Consider the following 22,752-nt stretch of genomic DNA (forward strand, 5'->3'; position numbering starts at 1 on the left):
ATGTTTGTGGGTAGGTGAATAGTGTGATGATTGGCCAGATTAGATTAAAGAACGGGACATTTGTCAGAATTTTTCCGTATTGTTGGTTAGATGGCAGTATTGTAGCTGGGCTGGAAGATCATAAATAGCTTTGGAGCACAAGAGTTGAGCATTACGGCTTCATTGCACACAATGTGCTCAGCTGTTTCTGGATGTCCCGTGAAGTGAATCAAATTTGCTGAAGACTGCCGTCTATGATGCTGGGGATTTCAGGGGCTAAACCGAGATGGATCATCCATTTCTGGCTAAAGGTGGTTGCAAATGTTGCAGCCCTGCCATCTAGCGAGCCCGACTCCCACTCCACGCCCACCCCCTCATCGAGGACGGGGATGTTTGTGGAACCTCAATTTTCTGTTTAATTTTCTATTGCTATTCACAAAGCTATGGAGCGTGAAATTTATCTGTTGATTCTGGGATCGCTTTGATCTGTCTATAACATACAGCACCCGCTGTTTGGCTTCCAAGTAGTCCTGAGTTGCAAATCCGTCTTATTTTTTGATAGTGCTGCTGTTGGCCTGCTATCATGCTCCTCATCTTGAAATGGGGTTGATCAGCTGTGTTGGTGGTGACGGTAAAGGGGTTTACAGTTTGTGGTGGACTTTCTGGTTACGGATGGCCCACGGTGCCTCATGGGTTCAGAGCTGCTCGACCTATTTGAAATCTATCCCATTTAGCGTGCTGTTATATCCGCACACTACACTGGATAGTGCCCTCACTGTAAAGACCAGTCTTCATTTCTACAATGACTGTGCGGACTGTAACTAACACATTCTTTTATATTTATTTATCCTCGATTGCAGATTTAAAGAAAGGGGAAAGGACTGTTCTAAAACCAACAACTGTATGCAATTGCTGAAATTGTGATGTTGCCAGGGTTGGAGGGTTGGAGCTATTGGGAGAGGGTGAACAAGCTGGGGCTGTTTTCCCTGGAGCATCGGAGGCTGAGAGGGGCCTTTATAGAGGTTTATAAAATCATGAGGGGCATGGATAGGGTAAATAGACAAGGTCTTTTCCCTGGGGTGGGAGAGTCTAGAACCAGAGGGCATAGGTTTAGGGTGAGAGGGGAAAGATATAAAAGGGACCTAAGGAGCAACTTTTTCATGCAGAGGGTGGTGCGTGTATGGAATGAGCTGCCAGAGGAAGTGATGGAGGCTGGTGCAATTACAACATTTAAAAGGCATGTGGATGGGTACATGAATAGGAAGAGTCTAGAAGGATATGGACCAAGTGCTGGCAAATGGGACTTGATTAGGTTTGGATGTCTGTTCGGCATATACAAGTTGGACCGAAGGGTCTGCTTCTATGCTGTGCATCTCTATGACTGTATGACTCATTATGAGTTGTGTTCACACTGTTGCTTTGCAAAATGTAGGGGGAAAAGTGAGATACGATGGCATAGCACTGTGCCTGTTTACACAGCAGGTTTCATCCAGCAACAAAGTGGCTGATTGGTTTCTGCAGATGTGACTATTTGTGATTGCAAGACATCATCAGATGCCTGATGATGACTCTCTGTTTGGCTTCTGGGCAGGCAAACAGGTTTAAAACAGAGGGAGAGAAGCCTCTGGACTGATGAAGGAACAGGTTCTGTGCCTCTATCTCTGTAGTATAAATTATTGATACCTAAAGAAAGCCAGATGTTTTCTCCCACCAGTTGCTGTAAGTTATATCCTTAACCAGTAACTAAAAGACTTTATAATTAGAGTACTAGTCGCTGTGTGCCTCCTGTGAAGCAGCAAAAGAATCCAGAAAGGGGATTAGATAGCAGAAGATCCTGGGAAGTGAAAAGGACATCTCATCAATCATGTGGACTGGTGCTATTGAACTCTGCTTCCCCAGCACCCTTTTCCTCTATCTTTGATACCAATGTTTTTTTGATTGTCTGTATGCGTGCATAGAGGTTTAAAATAGTAGAGTTGTACTGTTGTTCGTTCATAGTTTTGTCTACTTGTGGATGGAACATATTCATGTGTAATAAACAGTAATTCTTGTTAAGTAGAGGAAAATGATCAGTTTATTCTATTAACCTAATTCCATCTGACAGGCAAACTGGAGACTTTGCGGACTTTGATTAAATATTTGATGTTTGTGGCAACATCTGGAGTGATGGGGCTCAGGAATCAGTACACTTTCCCAAGTGAAGGTGAATTGGCCATGCTAAATTGCCCGTAGTGTTAGGTAAGGGATAAATGTAGGGGTATGGGTGGGTTGTGCTTCGGCGGGTCGGTGTGGACTTGTTGGGCCGAAGGGCCTGTTTCCACACTGTAATGGAATCTAATCTAAAAAGTGGGTCGTAACAGCTCTTAAAGGACAGATTAATCTGCAACAGGTAGATCAGTGAGGTTTTTCCTTTGTGCTGGTTCTCTCACTATCTTCTGTAGCTCTGTTCTGGCAGAAATATCTTTAACGTCATGGTGAAGTTGTACAGGACATTGGTGAGGCCTCTTCTTGGTACTGTATCCAGTTCTGGTCGCCCTGTAAAAAGAAGGATATTATGGAGTTGGAGAGGTTTCAGAAGAGATTTACCAGGATCTTACTGGGAATGGAAGGTTTGAGTTTTAAGGAGAGGCTGGATAAGCTGGGACTTTTTTCACTGGAGCATAGAGGTTGAGGGGTGACTTTATCGAGGTTTATAAAATCATGAGGGGGACACATAAGATGAATGGCAGGTGCCTTTTCCTTAGGGTGGGGAATTTCAGGACATGTTTTTAAAGTGAGAGAGAAATATTTAAAAAAGACACCAGAGGCAATTCTTTTACACAGAGAGTGGTTTGTATGTGGAATGAACTTCCAGAGGAAGTGAATAATATGGGTACAGTTATAACGTTTAGAAGTCATATGGATAAATACATGAATAAGAAATGTTTGGGGGGGACATGGGCCAAGCGCAGGCAAGTGGGACGAGTTTAGTTTGGGATTATGGTCAGCATGGACTGGTTGGACTGAAGGGTCTTTTTCTGTGCTGTATGACTCAATATCTCGATGAGCCTGTGACTCAACCAACTTGGTCAGCAGTGGTTGTCCAGAAGCAGATATTGACATCCCTAACCCAGCGTGCATTCTGTTCCCTTGCCACCCTCAGTGCTTCCTCCAAATGAATGTATTTTTATTTGACCAAGCGCAATGTGACATTTTGGGACGTGAATCAAAGTTGAGGCTTTGCAAGACCACTCAACCTTGAGTGTATACCACAGGGCTGCCATCTCTAGTAGGTCTATGCTCCTGGTGGAACAGGATCTGCCAGGACTGACAATGATGGAGGAATCTGGCACGTTGGCTTGAAGATATATTTCCGGTGGTGCCTGATGGCTCAGTAAGAGAGGTCTTTAAATTTCACACAAGTACCCTGTTGTTAGACTAAATCAAGTAGCAAGGTCAATGAAGGCTAAGCCATTCACTTTTCTTCTTGCAACTTTTCATAATGGTTTGACGCAATTGAGCGGTTTGGCAGGTCAGTTCAGAGCGTAGTTCAGAGGCAGCCATATTGTTGAGGGCATGGAGTCACCATACCAGGTAACATGGGCAGATTTCTTCTCCTGAAGGGTATTAGTTAGCCAGATGGGGTTTTTGACACGTGAGTGTATGGATTACAAGGTGGATCATGCCACCAGGCCTCTCGAGCCTGCTCTGCCATTTCATTAGTTCATGGTTGATCTGACTCTTCTGCATTCCCATCTACTGTCAATAACCTTTCACCTCCTTGCTTATCAGGAATCTATTTATCCACTGCCTTAGAAATAGTCAAAGATTTTGTTTCCACTGCCTTGTGGGAAGAGAGTTCCAAAGACACATGGCCTTCTGTGAGAAAAGATAGATTTCCTCCTCTCTGTCTTAACTCGTAATGTTTAAAAAAGCGTTTCCCTAGCTCCAGATTCTCCCACCATAGTCAACATCCTCTCCACATCCTCTCCACGTCCACCCTTCTGAGACTCCTCAGGTTTTCACTTGTTTCAATCAAGTCACCTCCTACTCTTCAAAATTCCAGAGGGTATAAGCCTGAACTCTCTAATGTTTTCTCATAAGACAAACTGTCATTATTAGTTCAGTAAAACCTCTGTGAATTGCTTCAATTGTATTTATTTCCTACATTATTTAATAAAACCAATACTATACGCAATACACCAGATGTGCGCTCACCAGTGCCCTGTCTAACGGAAACATAACCTCCTCACTCTTCTTTATTCCCCTTTGGATAAATGATCAAATTCTATTAACTTTCCTAATTAACTGCTACGATTGAATACTAATCTCTTGTGATTAACATACTAGGATATTTCTGTGCACCTCAGAGCTCTGCAATCTCTCAGCATTTAGTTAGAATCATAGAATGCCTACAGTGTGGAAGCAGGCCATTCAGCCCATCGAGTCCACACCAGCCCTCCGAAGAGCATCCCACCCAGACATACCCCTGTCCCTATCCCTGTAACTCTGTATTTCCTGATGCCAATCCACCTAAGCTGCACATCTTTTGATTGTGGAAGGAAACCGGAGCACCCGGAGGAAGCCCATGCAGACACTGGGTGAATGTGCAAACTCCACACAGATAGTCACCCGAGGCTGGAATCGAGCCTGGGTCCCTGGTGCTGAGAGGCGGCAGTGCTAACCACTGAGCTATTGTGCTGCCCTGGCACAGGCAACTTTTAATGCTTTTTAATTGATCCCTCTATATTGCACAATTTCTAATTTTCTCACACTGGATTACAGCATCATAGTCCCAGAAGAACATAAGGCTGCTCTCTCATTAGACAGACAGCTGACTGAGGGTGGATTTAACTGAAGGCTGACCACATCTCAGGAGAGACGGATGAGTTTCAGAAGAGGAGACCTTCATGGTGACCCCAGCAGACGCTGTGACACTATTGAACAGTGGAGCCGTTCAATTGACCAAATGTCTATTTTTGCTCCTGTTTCAAATGTTCCGATTATATGTGGTAGATAACACTTGGTGCCACACATTTACCAAGCAGTGACCATCTCCAACAGGAGAACACATCTAAGCATATCGCATTGATGTTCAGCGGTATTACTATCACTGAATTCCGCCCTTCTCCCATCAACATCCTGGGGATTGCCATTGACCAGGAGCTGAACTGGACCAGCTGTATAAATCTCATGTCTCCAAGAGCAGGTCAAGAGATGATGAATTCTGTGGTGAGTAACTCATCTCCCGACTCTCCAAACTTGCTCACAATCCAGAACTATAAACCGTGGTGGAATACTGTCTGCGGGGCTGGATTAGTGCAGCTCCAGCAACACTCAGGAAGCTCAATACGATCAAAGTCATAGCAAGCTGGCGTGATTGACATCACATTAACCACCTTCAGCATTCAGTCCCTCCATCACCAATGCATGATGGCAGCATTGGCAATACCATCTGTCGGATGCACTGCAGCAACTCATCTCAGCTCCTTCAACAGCATCTTCCAAACCTGCAATCGCTACCATCTAGCAGAACGAGGCAGCAGATACGTGGGAACTCCCATCACCCATGAGTTCTCCTCCAGGTCACACACCGTCCTGACTTGGAAGTCTATCAGTGTTCCTTCACTGTCATTGGGTCAACATACTGGAACTCCCTTCATAATAACAATTTTGGTGTACCAACATTGCATGGACAGCAATGGTTCAATGCAGCAGCTCATTACAAAATGCTGGCCTTACCAGCAACACCTTCATCCCCATGAACAAATTAACACAGTTCCTAACTATTTACAAAACGTTGATTTCTCAAAGGGGAGCTACACTCTGCTGGGGCCCGAGGCAGCCTTGTTAATGATGGGTCATCTGCTATCTAGGAGGGTAAAGGCTGTTTGAGTCTTGGGGAAACCACCCGTTGCAAATTCTCCCCCAAACCTCACGTCAATCGGACTTGGAACAATTGTTGGGGTCGAAACCCTGGAATTCCTTCCCTAATCAGCTGTACCTATAATAGTTTGAGAAGGTGGCGCAGCAGTGCCTTCTGAAGGGTAATTAGGAATGAGTAGGAAATGCTGCACTCGGCCAGTGATGCCCACATCCCACAAATGAGTTTAAAAGAAGTATTTAACCATGATTAACTTGGGCACTGCCTTCTTCTACGCAGAATAGAAGTGGGAGAAAGTGAGGGCTGCAGATGCTGGAGATCAGAGTCAAGAGTGTGGTGCTGGAAAAGCACAGCCAGCCAGGCAGCATCTGAGGAGCAGAAGAGTCGACGTTTCGAGCATAAGTTCTTCATCAGGGTGAAGAGCAGTTTCCTGATGAAGGGCTTATGCTTGGAACGTTGACTTTCCTGCTCCTCGGTTGCTGCCTGACCGGCTGTGCTTTTCCAACACCACACTTTTTGACACAGACTGGGAGTAGTCAGGCAGGGAGCTATTGAATGCACTTTAGCAGGATATTGTTGCACAGATTTTGTTTTCATTTGCTCCTGTCAGCTTATTCTATTTTCTTAAATGGAACTGAAGTAGGTTTGATAGAACTGTAGTTGCTTATGTTTGTTTTGCCACTCACTTGAAATATCACTATAACTGGCCTGCTCCTAATTTACTGCCACTTCCCTAGTGTTGATTTGACTCCCTCGGGGTGACTGATGCTAACGGGGCTTTGCAAATAAACTAGCTCAACCCTGGGGTAAGTGCCTTTGATCCTTGAGGATTTCTTCAAGAGGTTTAGGACTTCTAACTCATTTGTATTAAAGATTGTACTGATGTCTTGTTGCTGAAGTGAACATGTTCTTAATGTCTTCCACTGCAATGTGGGCCTCAGTTTTTAAAATTGTTTCTTTTATGGTTATTGCTGTTGAGGAGGAGATGATGAGTTGGTTATATAGAGTCTTGGTTATGGGCCAACTAAAATACTATTCACACTTTTTAAAGCTCCATTCTTCAGAGATGATATATTGGCTATGGAAGAGGTACAATGTAGATTCATCAGGACAATAGAATTAGAATTAACTTTATTGTCACATTTGTCATAGAATCCCTACAGTGTGGAAACAGGCCATTTAGCCCAACAAGTCCACACTGACCCTCCGAACAGTAAGCCACTCAGACCCATTCCCCTACACTATTTTCCTATATTTGCTCCTGACTAATACACCTAACCTACTCATCCCTGCACACTATGGGCAATGTTAGCCTGTCCAATTCACCCAACCTGCACATCTTTGGATTGTGGGAGGAAACTGGAGCACCCCGAGGAAACTCATGCAGACACAGGGGGAATGTGTAAACTCCACATGGTCACCCGAAGCTGGAATTGAACCCGGGTCCCTGGTGCTGTGAGGCAGCAGTGCTAACCACTGGGTCCCTGCTACCTAAATGAGTACAGTAAAAAGTTTATAAGTCACCACTTATAGCACCATCTTAGGTGCAAAGGTACCTAGCTACAGCTCCTTCAGTTACAAGATCTTAGAAAAATACAGAAATAATAAGTCCAGCATTGCAGAAATAGAAGTTCAGAACAATGGTCTTCCAACCCAGACCATACTGGCACCTCACCTCCGGTCCACAGTGGGCCTTGGCTCCAGACTGTGCTGGGCTTCACCTGGAGATTCCTGAGGCTGGGAGATCATTCTGGAATCACCTCGAGACTGGGAATCCAAGCTGAGTCCATACCAGACTGAGAAATCACCATGTACAACCAGAAGACTGCCACACCAGGCTGAGAGGCCGCCATGCCATGCCGTGCGCCCACATTGGCGGAGGTGGGGCGTCACTACGCTAGGCCGGGAGGACCCCTCACCCCGTCTGTGCTGAGGCTGGGAGTCATCGGAGGCTGGCAGTGATTGGCATACTGTGCCCCGAAACGTAAACTTATGAGAAGAGTGGAATAGGTTAAAATTTCCCTGAATGTAGATGGTTAAAGGCTGATCCGATCAGGGTGTTTGAAGAATTGACGGGGTTCAGTCAGATCAACAGGGAGAGACCATTTCATCTGGTGGCAGAATTCAGAACAAGACGGGGGCACGCCATTTTTGTGAAAAATTAGGAGCAGCTTTTCACCCAAATGTAGTGGAAATCTGAATTCCCCTCCCCCAAAATAGCAGCAATGTTCATGCCAGAGATCAACAGATTTATAATACGTTTGGGCATTTTTAGAATATGTGTCAAAGCAGAGCCAATGGGATTGAGGTACAGATCAGTCAAGATCTAATTGAATGGCGGGACAGGCTTGAAGGCCTGAATGGCCTATTCATGTTTATACAAGCATTTTGAAAGTCCTCAAAAACATGCTGCTCTTGGAAAATGGACAAATTTCAATAGTGAGAGTTTTGCTCTCAGATCTAACAATATATGAGGCAGTTCCCTGTATATGTTTTACAAGTAACTGTTAACCTTATTTGGAGAATTTGGGTACTCCGCAGTCTACCGAGTGAATAGCATTTTCATTTGCTCCCAAACGTGCAAAATGGAGATAAGAGCGAATTGCAAAGTCAAGCCAACAATCTTATTATTTAAAGCTGAACTCTGGGTGTCCTGATTGTCCAGGCTGAAGTTATTTACGTTGCTATGGCAACTGATTCAGTGGAGGATTATTTTTGCAAAAGCAGGTCAGAAAAGTTCGGAAGGTCGTGTTTCACCTACAGCTGGGAATGTTCTTACTGTCAGAATAGCAAAATAGCAGAGTTAAAGCACAGAAGGAGGACGTTGAACCTTAGGCTGGTTCCATGAAAAGAACGATCAAATTAGTCTCCCTCTTCTGTTTTTTTTCTCCCACATTGCTGTAATGTCTGTGTTCTCCTCAAGGATTGATAGGTGAATTGGCCACGCTAACATTGCCCATAGTGTTCAGGGGTGTGTAGGTTCGGTGCATTAGTCAGGGGTAAATGTAGAGTAATAAGAAAGGGGAGTGGGTCTTGGTGGGTTACTCTTCTGAGGGTCGGTATGGACTTGTTGGTCCAAACGGTCTGTTTCCACACTGTAGGGATTCTAATTCTAATTCTTCTAATGCTAATCTACAAATCTTGCTGCATTTAAACAAGAATAAGTTATTTCATGTCACCCCCTTGTTCTTTCGCTAGTCTCTTAAATCTGTGTCCCCTTGAAACAGTTGCTCCTTTGTTACTGAACCAAAACACTTCATTATTTGGATAGCTCTATTAAATTTCTCTGAGAACTTCCCCTGCTCTAAGGACAGCACTCCGAACTTCTCTCGTCTTCCCCCACTTTGATAGGTGCACAGATCGGGATGAACAGCCGAATGGTCAAGTGAATAAAGTAATATTTTCACCAAATCCGCAATGCAAGTCATGTCATCTGGTTAATTCAGTGGTAATGCCCAAAGATTATGTGACATGATACAGTGACAGTGTCAACAAGTGACTCACAGTTAGATTGGATCTCAAAATTCAGTTAAACCATTCTTCCTGACACAACAGATCAACTTCAATTCCTCTAACTCTGAGCAAACCCCAGGCTCTATAGACTGCCGACTTTATTAATTTCTCACCACATGCCTTGTGATTGTTCCCTGTATTATCCTTTACCAGACTGTATGTATTTGTTTTTGCACAATTGCTGAATACCTCTAAATTCGTTGTGTTAAAACTGACTGCTAGCTGCAATCAATTCTTCAAAACAAACGTCAGCATAATTTTGCACAGAATGTGAACAGAAGGGAAACTATGGATCCTATAAGGTCCATATAGAGGTATCCAACTTATACTGCCTTACCTCTAGTCTGGTAAATTGTTTACCTCTCAAGTTTTTTATATTTAGAATCCCTACAGGTGTGGAAACAGGCCATTTGGCCCAACAAGTCCACACTGACCCTCCGAAGAGTAACCCACCCAGACCCATTCCCCTACCCTATATTTACCCCTGACTAATGCACCTAACCTACACATCCCTGAAAATTATGGGCAATTTAGCATGGCCAATTCACCTAACCTGCACATCTTTGGACTGTGGGAGGACACCAGTGCACCTGGAGGAAACCCACGCAGCCAGGGGGAAGAATGTGCAAACTCCACACAGACAGTCACCCGAGGCTGGAATTGAACCTGGGTCCCTGGTGCTGTGAGGCAGCAGTGCTAACCATTGAGCCACTCCTTTGAATGTGTGAGCAATGAATCTGATTCCAGATCCCAGCAGTGTGCTTTATGTGTTAATAAAAATCCTCTTCTGCTGACTGTTTTGTCTCTCCTCTTAATCTGTGTCCTTCTTGTCAGTAATTCTCCTCCCACTGGAAGCAATTTCACCTGCATTACGCTATCGAAACCGTCCATGATTTTAAAACTCCAGTCATATTTTCCCTATGCCTTCCCCGTTCTAAAGAGAACAACCTTGGTTTCTCTAGTCTCTACACATACCTGAAGTCTCACAGCCCCAGTACCATTCGAATAAATTTCTTCTGTGCCCTCTCCAAGGTCCTGAAACCTTTTGCACAGTGCAGTGAGCAGACTCCATTAACAAAGGCTTAAGCATTTGTAGGCATTTAGCGTAGCTTCCTTTCATTTGTGCTCTGTTGCTAAAGCCACGGATCTCAAATGCTTTTTACTAACAGCCTACTCGGGTCGTGTTTCCACCTTCAAAGCTTTGCGTATATACAGCCCCAAGTCTCTCTGATCATGTCTCCCCTTTCAAAAGATTTACAAAGGTGCTGCCAGGGTTGGAGGATTTGAGCTATCGGGAGAGACTGAACAGGCTGGGGCTGTTTTCCCTGGAACGTCAGAGGCTGAGGGGTGACCCTATAGAGGTTTACAAAATTATGAGGGGCATGGATAGGATAAATAGACAAAGTCTTTTCCCTGGGGTTGGGAGAGTCCAGAACTTGAGGGCATAGGTTTAGGGTGAGAGGGGAAAGATATAAAAAGGACCTAAGAGGCAACCTTTTCACACAGAGGGTGGTACGTGTATGCCAGAGGATGTGGTGGAGGCTGGTACAATTGCAACATTTAAGAGGCATTTGGATGGGTATATGAATAGGAAGAGTTTGGAGGGATATGGGCCGGGTGCTGGCAGGTGGGACTAGATTGAGTTGGGATATCTGGTCGGCATGGACAGATTAGACTGAAGGGTCTGTTTCTGTGCTGTACATCTCTATGACAATGACATTGCTGATGTTGCGTCTCTTTGGTCTCCCTATCAAAGTGGATCGTATGATAACATACAGCATTACATTCAACTTATAGCTGATAAACAGGTCAATCAGCCCAACCAGTCATTCTGTAAAAGAATTCCCTTCTATCCTCATAAATCCAGATTTATCAGCATGGCCCTCTATTCCTTCCTATCTCTCTCTTTCTCTATTTCTCTCTCTCTTTCCCCTCTGTTAGCCTAGCCTTCTTTTCAATGTTTGTGCCTTTTTCAGCTCAACCGTTCACCTTGGTCGCAATTTCTGCATTGGATGAAGAATTTTCTTTTGAATTCCCCACTGGATTTCTTGGTGACTGTCTTATATTGATGTCTTTAAGTTTTAATCCTCCCTCCCTGTGTTTACTTTATCAAAACATTTCATAATTTCATGACCCCCCCATGTTATGCCACCACTCTGCCTTTTCATCAAGTGAAAGGGACCCAGTCCTTTCCCCCTTTCTGGTCAGAGTAACCTTGCATTTCTGGAACATACTTGTGTGAATTTTTCTTGCCCTCTCTCCAGTTTCTCAATGCCTTTTTCATGATACCAGAACAGTGTACAGCATTCCAAGGTTGGTCTAAGCAAGGTTCAAATGCTGGTTCAACATAACATCCCGACTTATTAATTCTATCCCTCTCAAAACAATGTCTCGTGTTCGTTTTATTTAAACATGTACAAATGCTCGCAGATCAGCTTTTGACGGAAAGCTTCAGAATGAATGTTGCATAAAAGGGTGGCATTTGTTGTTGCAAACTTATTTTTCTATCTCTGTTTTCGCTTCCACCCTCAGCCTTCCTGAGGGATGGAGTAGGGTAAAGAATTAAAGACTATGGTTTGAATCTCCTGAGGAGTGGTAATCACAGTGGGATGGGTCAGAATGGATTGTCAGGCCATGGGGGTGGGGGGGAACGAGTCACATCAGATCTGGGGGGGATCCTCTTGGGGAGAGGGGTGTTGCTCAGGGTCAGAGGGGCAGTTGAGGCAGGCAGGTTTGTGTACTTACCCAGGTATTAGGCATTGTTTTAACATTACCTGATTTAGTAAGTCCAAATTGGAACTATCCCAAGTCTAATTTGGAGACTTGCTCCCAGGGAGCTGGGGATTGGCTTCGGAAGTTCAGATTTCCTGGACCTTTCCTGTGAAATCAATGTGCGTGGCCTTCTGTGAGTCCCCATGTGCTTAAGTCTGTTTTCTGATTATCAGGGACCAGAAATGTGATACAATGAGAATGAATATGTGTGGAGCTGCAGAAAATGGGGGAGATACTAAATGAGTATTTTGCATCAGTATTTACTGTGGAAAAGAATATGGAAGATATACACTGTAGGGAAATAGATGGTAACACCTTGCAAAATGTCCAGATTACAGAAGAGGAAGTGCTGGATGTCTTGAAATGCATAAAGGTGGATAAATCCCCAGGACTTGATCAGGTGTACCCTAAAACTCTGTGGGAAGCTAGAGAAGTGATTGCTGGGCCTCTTACTGAGATATTTGTATCATTGATACTCACAGGTGAGGTGCCGGAAGACTGGAGGTTGGCAAATGTGGTGCCACTGTTTAAGAAGGGCGGTAAGGACAAGGGAACTATACAGCAGTGAGCCTGACATCGGTGGTGGGCAAGTTGTTGGAGGGAATCCTGAGGGACAGGATGTACATGTATTTGGAAAGGCAAGGGCTGATTAGGGATAGTCAACAAGGCTTTGTGCGTGGGAAATCCTGTCTCACAAAATTGATTGAGTTTTTTTGAAGAAGTAACAAGATTGATGAGGGCAGAGCAGTAGATGTGATCTATATGGACTTCAGTAAGGCATTTGACAAGGTTCCCCATGGGAGGTTAGATTAGATTACTTACAGTGTGGAAACAGGCCCTTCGGCCCAACAAGTCCACACCGACCCTCCGAAGCGCAACCCACCCAGACCCATTCCCCTACACCTAACACTACGGGCAATTTAGCATGGCCAATTCACCTAACCTGCACATTTTTGGACTGTGGGAGAAACTGGAGTACCCGGAGGAAACCCACGCAGACATGGGGAGAATGTGCAAATTCCACACAGTCAGTCGCCTCAGGCAGGATTTGAACCTGGGTCTCTGGCGCTGTGAGGCAGCAGTGCTAACCACTGTGCCACTGTGCCGCCCACTGGTTAGCAAGATTAGATCTCATGGAATACAGAGAGAACTAGCCATTTGGATACAGAACTGGCACAAAGGTAGAAGACAGAGGGTGGTGGTGGAGGGTTGTTTTTCAGACTGGAGGCCTGTGACCAGTGGAGTGCCACAAGGATCGGTGCTGGGCCCTCTAATTTTTGTCATTTACATAAACGATTTGGATGCGAGCATAAGAGGTAAAGTTAGTAAGTTTGCAGATAACAGCAAAATTGGAGATGTTGTGGACAGTGAAGAAGGTTACCTCAGATAACAATAGGATCTTGATCAGATGGGCCAATGGGCTGAGAAGTGGCAGATGGAGTTTAATTCAGATAAAGTGTTGCATTTTGAGAAAGCAAATCTTAGCAGGACTTATTCACTTAATGGTAAAGTCCTAGGGAGTGTTGCTGAGCAAAGAGACCTTGCAGGTTCATAGCTCCTTGAAATTGGAGTCGCAGGTAGATAGGATAGTGAAGGTTTTTGATATGCTTTCCTTTATTGGTAAGAGTATTGAGTACAGGAGTTGGGAGGTCATGTTGCAACTCTACAGAACATTGGTTAGGCTAAAGTTGGAATATTGCATGCAATTCTGGTCTCCTTCCTATCAGAAAGATGTTGTGAAACTTGAAAGGGTTCAGAAAAGATTTACAAGGATGTTGCCATTGTTGGAGGATTTGAGCTATAGGGAGAGGCTGAACAGGCTGGGGCTGTTTTCCCTGGAGCTTTAGAGGCTGAGGGGTGACCTTATAGAGGTTTACAAAAACATGAGGGGCATGGATAGGGTAAATAGACAAAGTCTTTTCCCTGGGGTCAGGGAGTCCAGAACTAGAGGACATAGATTTAGGGTCAGAGGGGAAGGATATAAAAGAGACCTAGGGAACAAATTTTTCACACAGAGGATGGTACGTATGTGGAATGAGCTGCCAGAGGAAGTGGTGGAGGCTGATACAAGTGCAACATTTAAAAGGCATTTGGTTGGGTGTATGAATAGGAAGAGTTTGGAGGGATATGGGCCGGGTGCTAGGAGGTGGAACTAGATTGGGTTGGGATATCTGGTCGGAATGGACGGGTTGGACCGAAGGGTCTATTTCCATGCTGTACATCTCTCTGACTCTATGAATATGGTATGTTGGAGACATATATCATAATGTAACCAAGAGCAGAGATATACTGCTGAGGCTGTATATGATTCTGGCCAGTCCCCATTTGGAATATTGTGAGCAGTTTTGGGCCCCGTATCTAAGAAAGGATGTGTTGGTATTCATGGAGGTTTACAAGAATGATCCCAGGAATGAAGAGATACGAAGAGCAGTTGAGGACTCTGTGTATGTACTCGATGAAGTTTAGAAGGATTGGGAGTGGGGGGGGGGGGGTGATCGAATTGAAACTTAGACAATACTAAGAGACTTAGAGAGAGTGAACATAGAAAGGAGAGACTGTGACCCAAGGGCACAAAATGAAGGGACTACCCCTTAGAACTGAGATGAGCAATTTCTTCAGCCAGAAGGTGGTGAATCTGTGGAACCCATTGCTGCAGAAGGCTGTGGAGACCAAGTCATTGAGTGTATTTAAGACAGAGATAGATAGGTTCTCAGGTAGTAAGGGGATCAACGGTTACAGGGAGAAGGTAGGAGAATGGGTTTGAGAAACATGTTAGCCATGAGCGAATGGTGGAGCAGAGCTGAATGGCCTAGTTGTGCTCCAATATCTTAGTGTGTTATAGCAACAGTGTTATCAGCTGTCATGTACAAGAGGCTGTGAAGGAAGGAAGGTCTAGTCTGTACTAGTGAGAGGTGCACTTACAAAGAACAGTGTGACATACAATAAAAGAGTTTGCAAAAGCTGACTAGGTTTGAACAGCACTTTCTCACAGATAAAGGAAATCATTACAGACCACAGTCAAGCAGAAGAGAGTGCTAGCCACAAGCTGTGTGGCAACACAAGATTTGGATCAATGTCTATTCTTCGAATTTCCTCCCCACGATGAAGGGATTAGGGTCTTCGCTGGCAACAATTCTGTTAGCATGAGGTTCAATGTTCCTCTGAGCCACAAACATTTCTTCAGAATTCCAGTCAATCTCAGAGTCAGAAATCCAGGAGTAAATTTGTGACAGCAGAAGAAACTCACGATCCAGATACTCTGGAAACTAAATACTGGTGCACGCAGTCAACAAACTGTCAACACTGCTCAGAAAGGTTTCCATCAAGTTGCCCAGAAAAGTATTCTTTTCCTTGCTAGGGCTGGTAGTCACCTTGATACCGAAACAGGCTATTTCCTAGGATAGCCAGTATCACTTATTTCTGTGTCTTGAGTCGTACATCCAACTCCTTGTTTCCAGCCTTGGGCGACTGTCTGGGTGGAGTTTGCACATTCTCCCCCTGTCTGCTCTGGTTTCCTCCCATGATCCAAAGATGTGCAGCTTAGGTGAATTGGCCATGCTAAATTGCCCATAGTGTTCAGGTATGTGTGGGTTAGGGGTAAATGTAGAGTAGTATGGTAGGGTGGGTTACTCTTCGGAGAGTCGGCGTGGACTTGTTGGGCCAAATGGCCTATTTCCACACTGTAGGGATTCTATGAACTTATGAATATGATCGTGTCAATGATGCATTAATGATCATGGATGTACCACAGTGTAATTGAAGCGAGTTCACTTTTCTTTCTATTTTATTTTAAAAGCCATGAAATGCTGCACGATAATGTTTATGTTATAGCTCAGGAATTATTGGTGATCATATCTGTGAACATTTGTACAAATAGTTTGTTAAGAATGTTACTCCTGTCATTGTCTGTGCTGTTTGTTTATCTCACTTGCACTGAGTGTTAAGGTACTGATGAAAAGCAAATGAAACAGTTATTGCATTCTTCCAAGGAGAACAAATTTGGTGGGGCAAGTGACTCAGATTTCCCTCTTTGAAAATAGATGTCTCAATTTTGCAATTTGAGTGGACAAAGCAAGATGGTGGGTGTGCAGCCTGGCTCTATCTACCTGCACCTCACTAACTAACTTGGCAGGCAAACATTTTGTAGCTAAAAATTACAGGGAGCTGCTCTAACTGACAGCAAAACATTCTGATATGCAAAATCTGAATTATTGTATTTCATTTATAGAAGCCAAGCGTTTGCCAGAGTGGAGAAATTTTTCTAAGATACTGTTGCTCACCGAATACGAGTGTCTTATATTGATGAACTGCACTGAGAAATGTCTGTAATACCATAACTTGTTTCCCAGTTCTTAATCTTAATTACCAGAGATAGGTGGCGTAACCTTTGGTGGGAAAGGTAGAAGCCAAGTTTCTCAGAACACAAATGATTGGAAGTTTGCAAAAGGAAACCAGTGATTAGATTTTGCAAAGTCTTTTGTGCAATGCCAAGACAGGAAAAGCATAGAATCCCTACAGTGTTGAAGTGGACCATTTGGCACAACGGGTCCACACACACATTCCGAAAGACAACCCGCCCAGGAACCCACACCACCACCTCCACCCACTCCCCCCACTCCCCCAAATCCCTAAACTCGGCATTTCCCATGTGGGTTTGTTTGCTTCAAGTGCCCCTTCAATTTCCTTTTCCTGTCATCGGTTGTTTCCATTTGTGAAAGGCAAGTTCCAAATATAGAACCCCTACAGTGCGGAAAGAGGCCATTCTGCCCATTGAGTCTGCACTGATCCTCTGAAAAGCATTCCACCAAAACCCATCCACCACCCTATAGCTCTAACCCTGCATTTCCCATGGCTAACCCACCTAGCCTGTACATCCCTGGACACTATGGGCAATTTAGCACGGTCTATCCACCCAACCTGCACGTCTTTGGACTGTGGGAGGAAACCGGAGCACCTGGAAGAAACCCATGCAGACACGGGGAGAATGTGCAAACTCCACACAGACAGTCGCCTGAGGCTGGAATTGAACCCATGTTCCTTGTGCTGTGAGGCAGCAGTGCCAACCACTAAGCCACATATTACCCAATCAAAGTTAAATTGTAACTTGTGAATAATTGACATGGAATGGGTTGCAGGACAGTGCAATAAATAATGTTTCTGTTGAACCAAAAGTAAAGGAACTGGGATATTTCTTGACTGAGAAGTGAGTATAAAGATTTTTTTGAAAACAAGATTGGGGTGGCACCATTTGTTCCAAGCATATGAATTGGGAGTAAGAGCTGGCCATTTGACCCCTCAATCTGCTTCTGCCATTTGACAAGATTACGGTTGATCCAATTATGATCTCAATTCCATCTTCCCACTTGTCCCCAATAACTTTTGATGTCCACGTCCATCCAACATCTTACTCGGCCTTAAAGAATATTGGCCCAGATCTTCTGAGAGCAAGTGTGTCATCACAGCAGTGTAGACTGGAGTTGTGCATTGGGACAATGTGGAAGTCCCAAACCAACCAATTACACAGGAATGGTCCAGGAAATCTTCAATGAGCAATTTCCCCACATCTGGAATTCTGTCTAACATGGTCCCCAACTCTGAATTAGATTTTAGAGACTTTGACTTGTTTCAATATACTTAGCTCGATAGTTACTTAGGAGAAGTTAGGGGAGTTAAAATTTCTGGTTAACTGTTAAACTAACCACCCTTTCTTGATCTCGTGCAAATTCCTGATGGACCCCAGACCCAACAAAACATCCCAACCCCTCCCTCCTCTTCCACCTCTCCCCATACCCCCAATATCCTGACCTGACCTATCCAACTGCCAATGAAGTCATCTACCAACTCATTATGCTCCCGATTGACCAGCCTGATACTCAAACCCCTTAGTCACAAACCTTACCCCTGAACCCGATCCCACTTAATTCTTTCATCAAATGCATTCTCTGGAAATCTTTAAACAACATTGAGTGTTAAAATGAATGAGAGAACTAAATTGCACTTCGAATTACTCAGTAATGATAACATTAAATCATTAAAAGAAATTTGAAACCCTTTCCGTTTACAATTGATGAAGAAAACTAGCATTAAATCTCTAAAAGGGACAGGAAATATAATAAGTTATGTAACACTGACAAATATAATTCATCACACTTTTCTCTAGGTTAATCTGTAGAGCGTTGATTGGTGCCCTTCAGGGATATTGTCTCTGGCATCATGGACAACGTGCCAAGGCAAGACTGCCCACAAAACAAAATGTTCAAAATCTCCTGGACACTTCTTGATATGATTAATGCTGGATGTATCTGTTCCAATGGTAATCAAAAGTCCTGGGTCATTCAATGACTCTGTCTCCCTTGCTCTCTGGGGAAGTGAATTTACAGGCCAACACCCCTCTGATAGGAGCAGATTTCTCCTCACCTCCATCTTAAATGGAGATGTCTTCTTTTTAAAATGTGGTTGTAGTCTCTCCCACAACCTCCCCTTGGCATCCATCCTGTCACATCCCCTGGGGATTTTAATGTTTCCATAAGATTGCCTCCCAATCTTCTAAACCCCGATGGATGTAGGTCCAGTTTTTCCAACTAAGCCCTTGCTCCCAGGAATCATTCGTGTGAACTTTTTCTGAACTTCTTCTGATGGTATTACTTTTTAAAATTCATTTGTGGGACGTGGGCACTGTTGGCTGGCCAACAATCAGTGCCTGTTCCTATTGCATAGAATCATAGAGTTATATAGCACAGATAAACACTTTGGTCCAACTCATTCCCGTTGAACAGATTTCCTTAATTAATCTAGACCAATTTTCCAGCATTTGGCCCATATCGCTCTGAACTCTTCCTATTCATACACCCATTCAGATACCTTTTAAATGTTGTAATTGTTCCAGCCTCATGCACCATCCTCTGCGTGAAAAAAGTTGTCCCTTAGATAGCTTTTAAATCTTTCCCCTCTCACCTTAAACCTTTGCCCTCTAGTTTCCTACCCTGGGGAAAAGATCTTGCCTGGTCTTTTCTCAAGTCAGAAACCTGAAGTTGCATTCTGGACATGGTCTCCTTAATACCCAACACAATCCTTCTACACAATTATTTTCCATTCTCCTTGAAATAAGTGACAACATTCCACTGACTTTCCTTATCACTTGATGTAGCTGTACATTGAACATCAAACCAGTCAGGACCTAATGCACCTCAGAGCTTTGCAGTCTTTCTCCATTTAAATATTGTATTGCTTTTCTATTCTTCCTACCGAGATGGAACAGTTCATAATGTCCAGCCCTCACCTGCCTTTGGAAAGGTGCTGGTGATATGTTGCTCCTGTGGTAGAAACCCCCTGGATTTCCATCCAGCGACAATATGTGTGACATAAAGGGAGCTGTGGAGGTAGTGGTGTTCCCATAAACCTGCCGCCCATGTCCTTGTTGGTGGTAGAGGTTGCTGGTTTGTGAGCTGCTCTTGATGATGGGGCATGGGAGAGAATGAGAGATGACAGTTAGATGGCAGAGTGAGTGAGGTCTTCAACCTCTGTGAGGATGGGGGGAGGGGGGTGCTGTACAGCAATTACCATGGCAACTGTGGGCCTGAACTCTGCTGGGATCCCCAGCTCCTGCCCATCTCTTTAGGAAAGGTGAGGTGATACCTCCCGATGACCTCAAAGGTGTTGAAGCACGTGACAAAGTGTCACGCTGTTTATCGAATAAAGATTCTCTTTTGTGTACCTGCAGCTTACAAAGCTGGAAAAACAGCAGCAACGAAAGGAAAAGACAAGAACTAAAGTACCTTCGGAATACACCAAGGACAAAAGTGCCTCACGCAGCAAAGATGACCCCAGTGCTAGTAGTGGTGCCGATGGAGATGTTTCATCAGAAAGAGAACCGTAAATGTACAGTGTAGAACACCGGTAAGCATCTGTTCTTCTATTGTGTGTCTCCTGATTTCATTGCAGTCTGTATTTTACACCTTAGTAACCCACACCTCCTCCTGCGTGCTCTATGCCCAGTATAGAGCGTCAATTTGACTGAGAGCTTAGATTAGATAAGATTACTTTACAGTGTGGAAACGGGCCCTTCGGCCTAACAAGTCCACACCGACCCGCCGAAGCGCAAACCACCCATACCCCTACATTTACCCCTTACCTAATCCTACGGACAATTTCCCATGGCCAATTCACCTGACCTGCACATCTTTGGACTGTGGGAGGAAACCGGAGCACCCGGAGGAAACCCACGCAGACACGGGGAGAACATGCAAACTCTACACAGTCAGTCGCCTGAGGCGGGAATTGAACCCGGGTCTCTGGCGCTGTGAGGCAGCAGTGCTAACCACTGTTCCACTGTGCCACAAGCCGTCCTCCTTGCCCAAGCGTTAACACGAGATATCTGCTGCCCTGCCACCCTTTGCCGCTACCACAACCTGACCGGTTACTTTAACCATGACAACTGAGAAAGGGTGACTCAAAACAGCAGCTTTTCCCCAAAACCAGCAAACAGCCCTTGAAGCTGTCCCAGGAACTTTAACTCGGAGGGGGATTTGCAGGGCAAACGGAATTAGCTTGTGGGTTTTCTGAATTCATACAAAGAGAAAATACATTGTAAGAGGGAACACTGAAGTACCAAGCCATCAGCTGTATTATTCTTGTTTAAAACTGGAGCAGGTGAGGTAAGCTTAAGTTTCTATAGAATCCCTACAGTGTGGAAACAGGCCATTTGGTCCAACAAACCCATGCCAACCCTCTGAAGGGTGCCCCACTCAGACCCATCCCCATAACCCTGCATTTCCCATGGCTAACACACCTAACCTGCACACTATGGGACAATTTAGCATGGCCAATCCACCTAACTTGCACATCTTTGGATTGTGGGAGGAAACCGCAGCACCCAAAGGAAGCCCACGCAGACACAGGGAGAATGTGCAAACTCCACGCAGACAGTCACCCAAGACGGGCATTGAACCTGGATCCCTGATGCTGTGAGTCAGCATTGCTGACCAGTGAGCTACTTTGCTACCCCAGTTAACCCTATTATAAGTCCAACTTGACATTGATGATGAGTAAAACAGGATACAAAAAGTTTTGTCTCGAAGTTTCCTGTTACAGATAGATGAGCGTTCAGAGCACTCCCTGCACTTTAAGTGTGTGTGTGTCTGTGTGCGCGTGTATATAGGAGTGTGTGTGTATAGGAGTGAGTGTGAGTGTGTGTGTGTATAGGAGTGTGTGTGTGTCTGTGTGTGTATAGGAGTGAGTGTGTGTGTGTGTATAGGTGTGTGTGTGTGTGTCTGTGTGTGTCTGTGTGTGTATCTGTATGTATGTGTGAGTGTGTGTGTCTGTCTGTCTGTCGGTGATATATTTTCTATCACATATTTCAGAGAGCTCAGCCTGTTTGAACAAACATTCTGTTTGTTATTGAAGTCTCAGTGGTACAAAAGCAGGTGGCCTGGAAATGGCTTACCTCGAGAAGAATGTGTTGACACCAACAAAACCAAATTAGGTCAAAAAAATAGGGAAGGATAGAATTTCCTTCTCAGTACAAAAACACTTTGTGCTTGTTCCTGATCAGTGCCATTTCTTTGAGCAGTCCACTGATGGAATATATGAACCTGATGTTAAGATTTAGGAATCCAGAGGGATAAGCCAGTAATCGCTGGGAATGAATGTACTGGTCTTCATGCTTACTTCGTGTACTCCCCCCTCCTCGCACAATCCACCACCATTCAGATAATAATCTGCTTTCCCGTTTTTGCTACCAAAGTGGAAAACCTCATATTTATCCACATTATATATCATCTGCCATGCATTTGCTCACTCAGTTTAAGAGCAGGAAGTTAATGCTGGAACTGTATAAAATGTTGGTAATGCTACAGCAAGAATATTGTGTGCAATTCTGGAAATCATATAATAGGAGGGATGTGACTGCGCTGAGAGGGTGCAGAGGAGATTTACCAGGATGTTGCCGGGGCTGGAGGGTTTCCGTTCTCACAAACTTGATTGAGTTTTTTGAAGAAGTAACAAAGAGGATTGCTGAGGGCAGAACGGTGGATGTGATCTATATGGACTTCACTAAGGCATTCGACAAGGTTCCCCATGGGAGACTGATTAGCAAGGTCAGATCTCATGGAATACAGGGAGAACTAGCCATTTGGATACAGAACTGGCTCAAAGATTGAAGACAGAGGGTTGTTTTTCAGACTGGAGGCCTGTGACCAGTGGAATGCCACAAGGATCGCTGCTGGGTCCACTACTATTCATTATTTATATAAATGATTTGGATGTGAATATAGGAGGTATAGTTAGTAAGTTTGCAGATGACACCAAAATTGGAGGTGTAGTGGACAGCGAAGAAGGTTACAGAGTACAACAGGATCTTGATCAGATGGGCCAATGGGCTGAGAAGTGGCAGATGGAGTTTAAGTTCGATAAATGTGAGGTGCTGCATTTTGGGAAAGCAAATCTTAGCAGGACTTATACACTTAATAGTAAGGTCCTGGGAAGTTTTGCTGAACAAAGAGACCTTGGAGTGCAGGTTCATAGCTACTTGAAAGTGGAGTTGCGGGTGGATAGGATAATGAAGAAGGCGTTTGGTATGCTTTCCTTTATTGGTCAGAGTATTGAGTACAGGAGTTGGGAGGTCATGT

The 22,752-nt window shown here is 44.4% G+C and overlaps 1 protein-coding gene across 1 annotated transcript in view; it reads left to right on the forward strand.

The window, feature by feature from the left end:
• The window catches only part of dtd1 (D-aminoacyl-tRNA deacylase 1), a 185,135-nt gene that overhangs the window by 147,228 nt on the left and 15,155 nt on the right, over positions 1–22,752 (forward strand). The window contains exon 5 of the mRNA XM_043696517.1: positions 19,848–20,023. Coding sequence (XP_043552452.1) covers positions 19,848–20,003 — 156 coding nt within the window. The 3' untranslated portion in view covers positions 20,004–20,023. The remainder of the gene's footprint in view (positions 1–19,847; positions 20,024–22,752) is intronic.

Source organism: Chiloscyllium plagiosum, chromosome 9 (genome assembly GCF_004010195.1).
Source record: "Chiloscyllium plagiosum isolate BGI_BamShark_2017 chromosome 9, ASM401019v2, whole genome shotgun sequence".
In the NCBI taxonomy this organism is placed as follows: Eukaryota; Metazoa; Chordata; class Chondrichthyes; order Orectolobiformes; family Hemiscylliidae; genus Chiloscyllium; species Chiloscyllium plagiosum.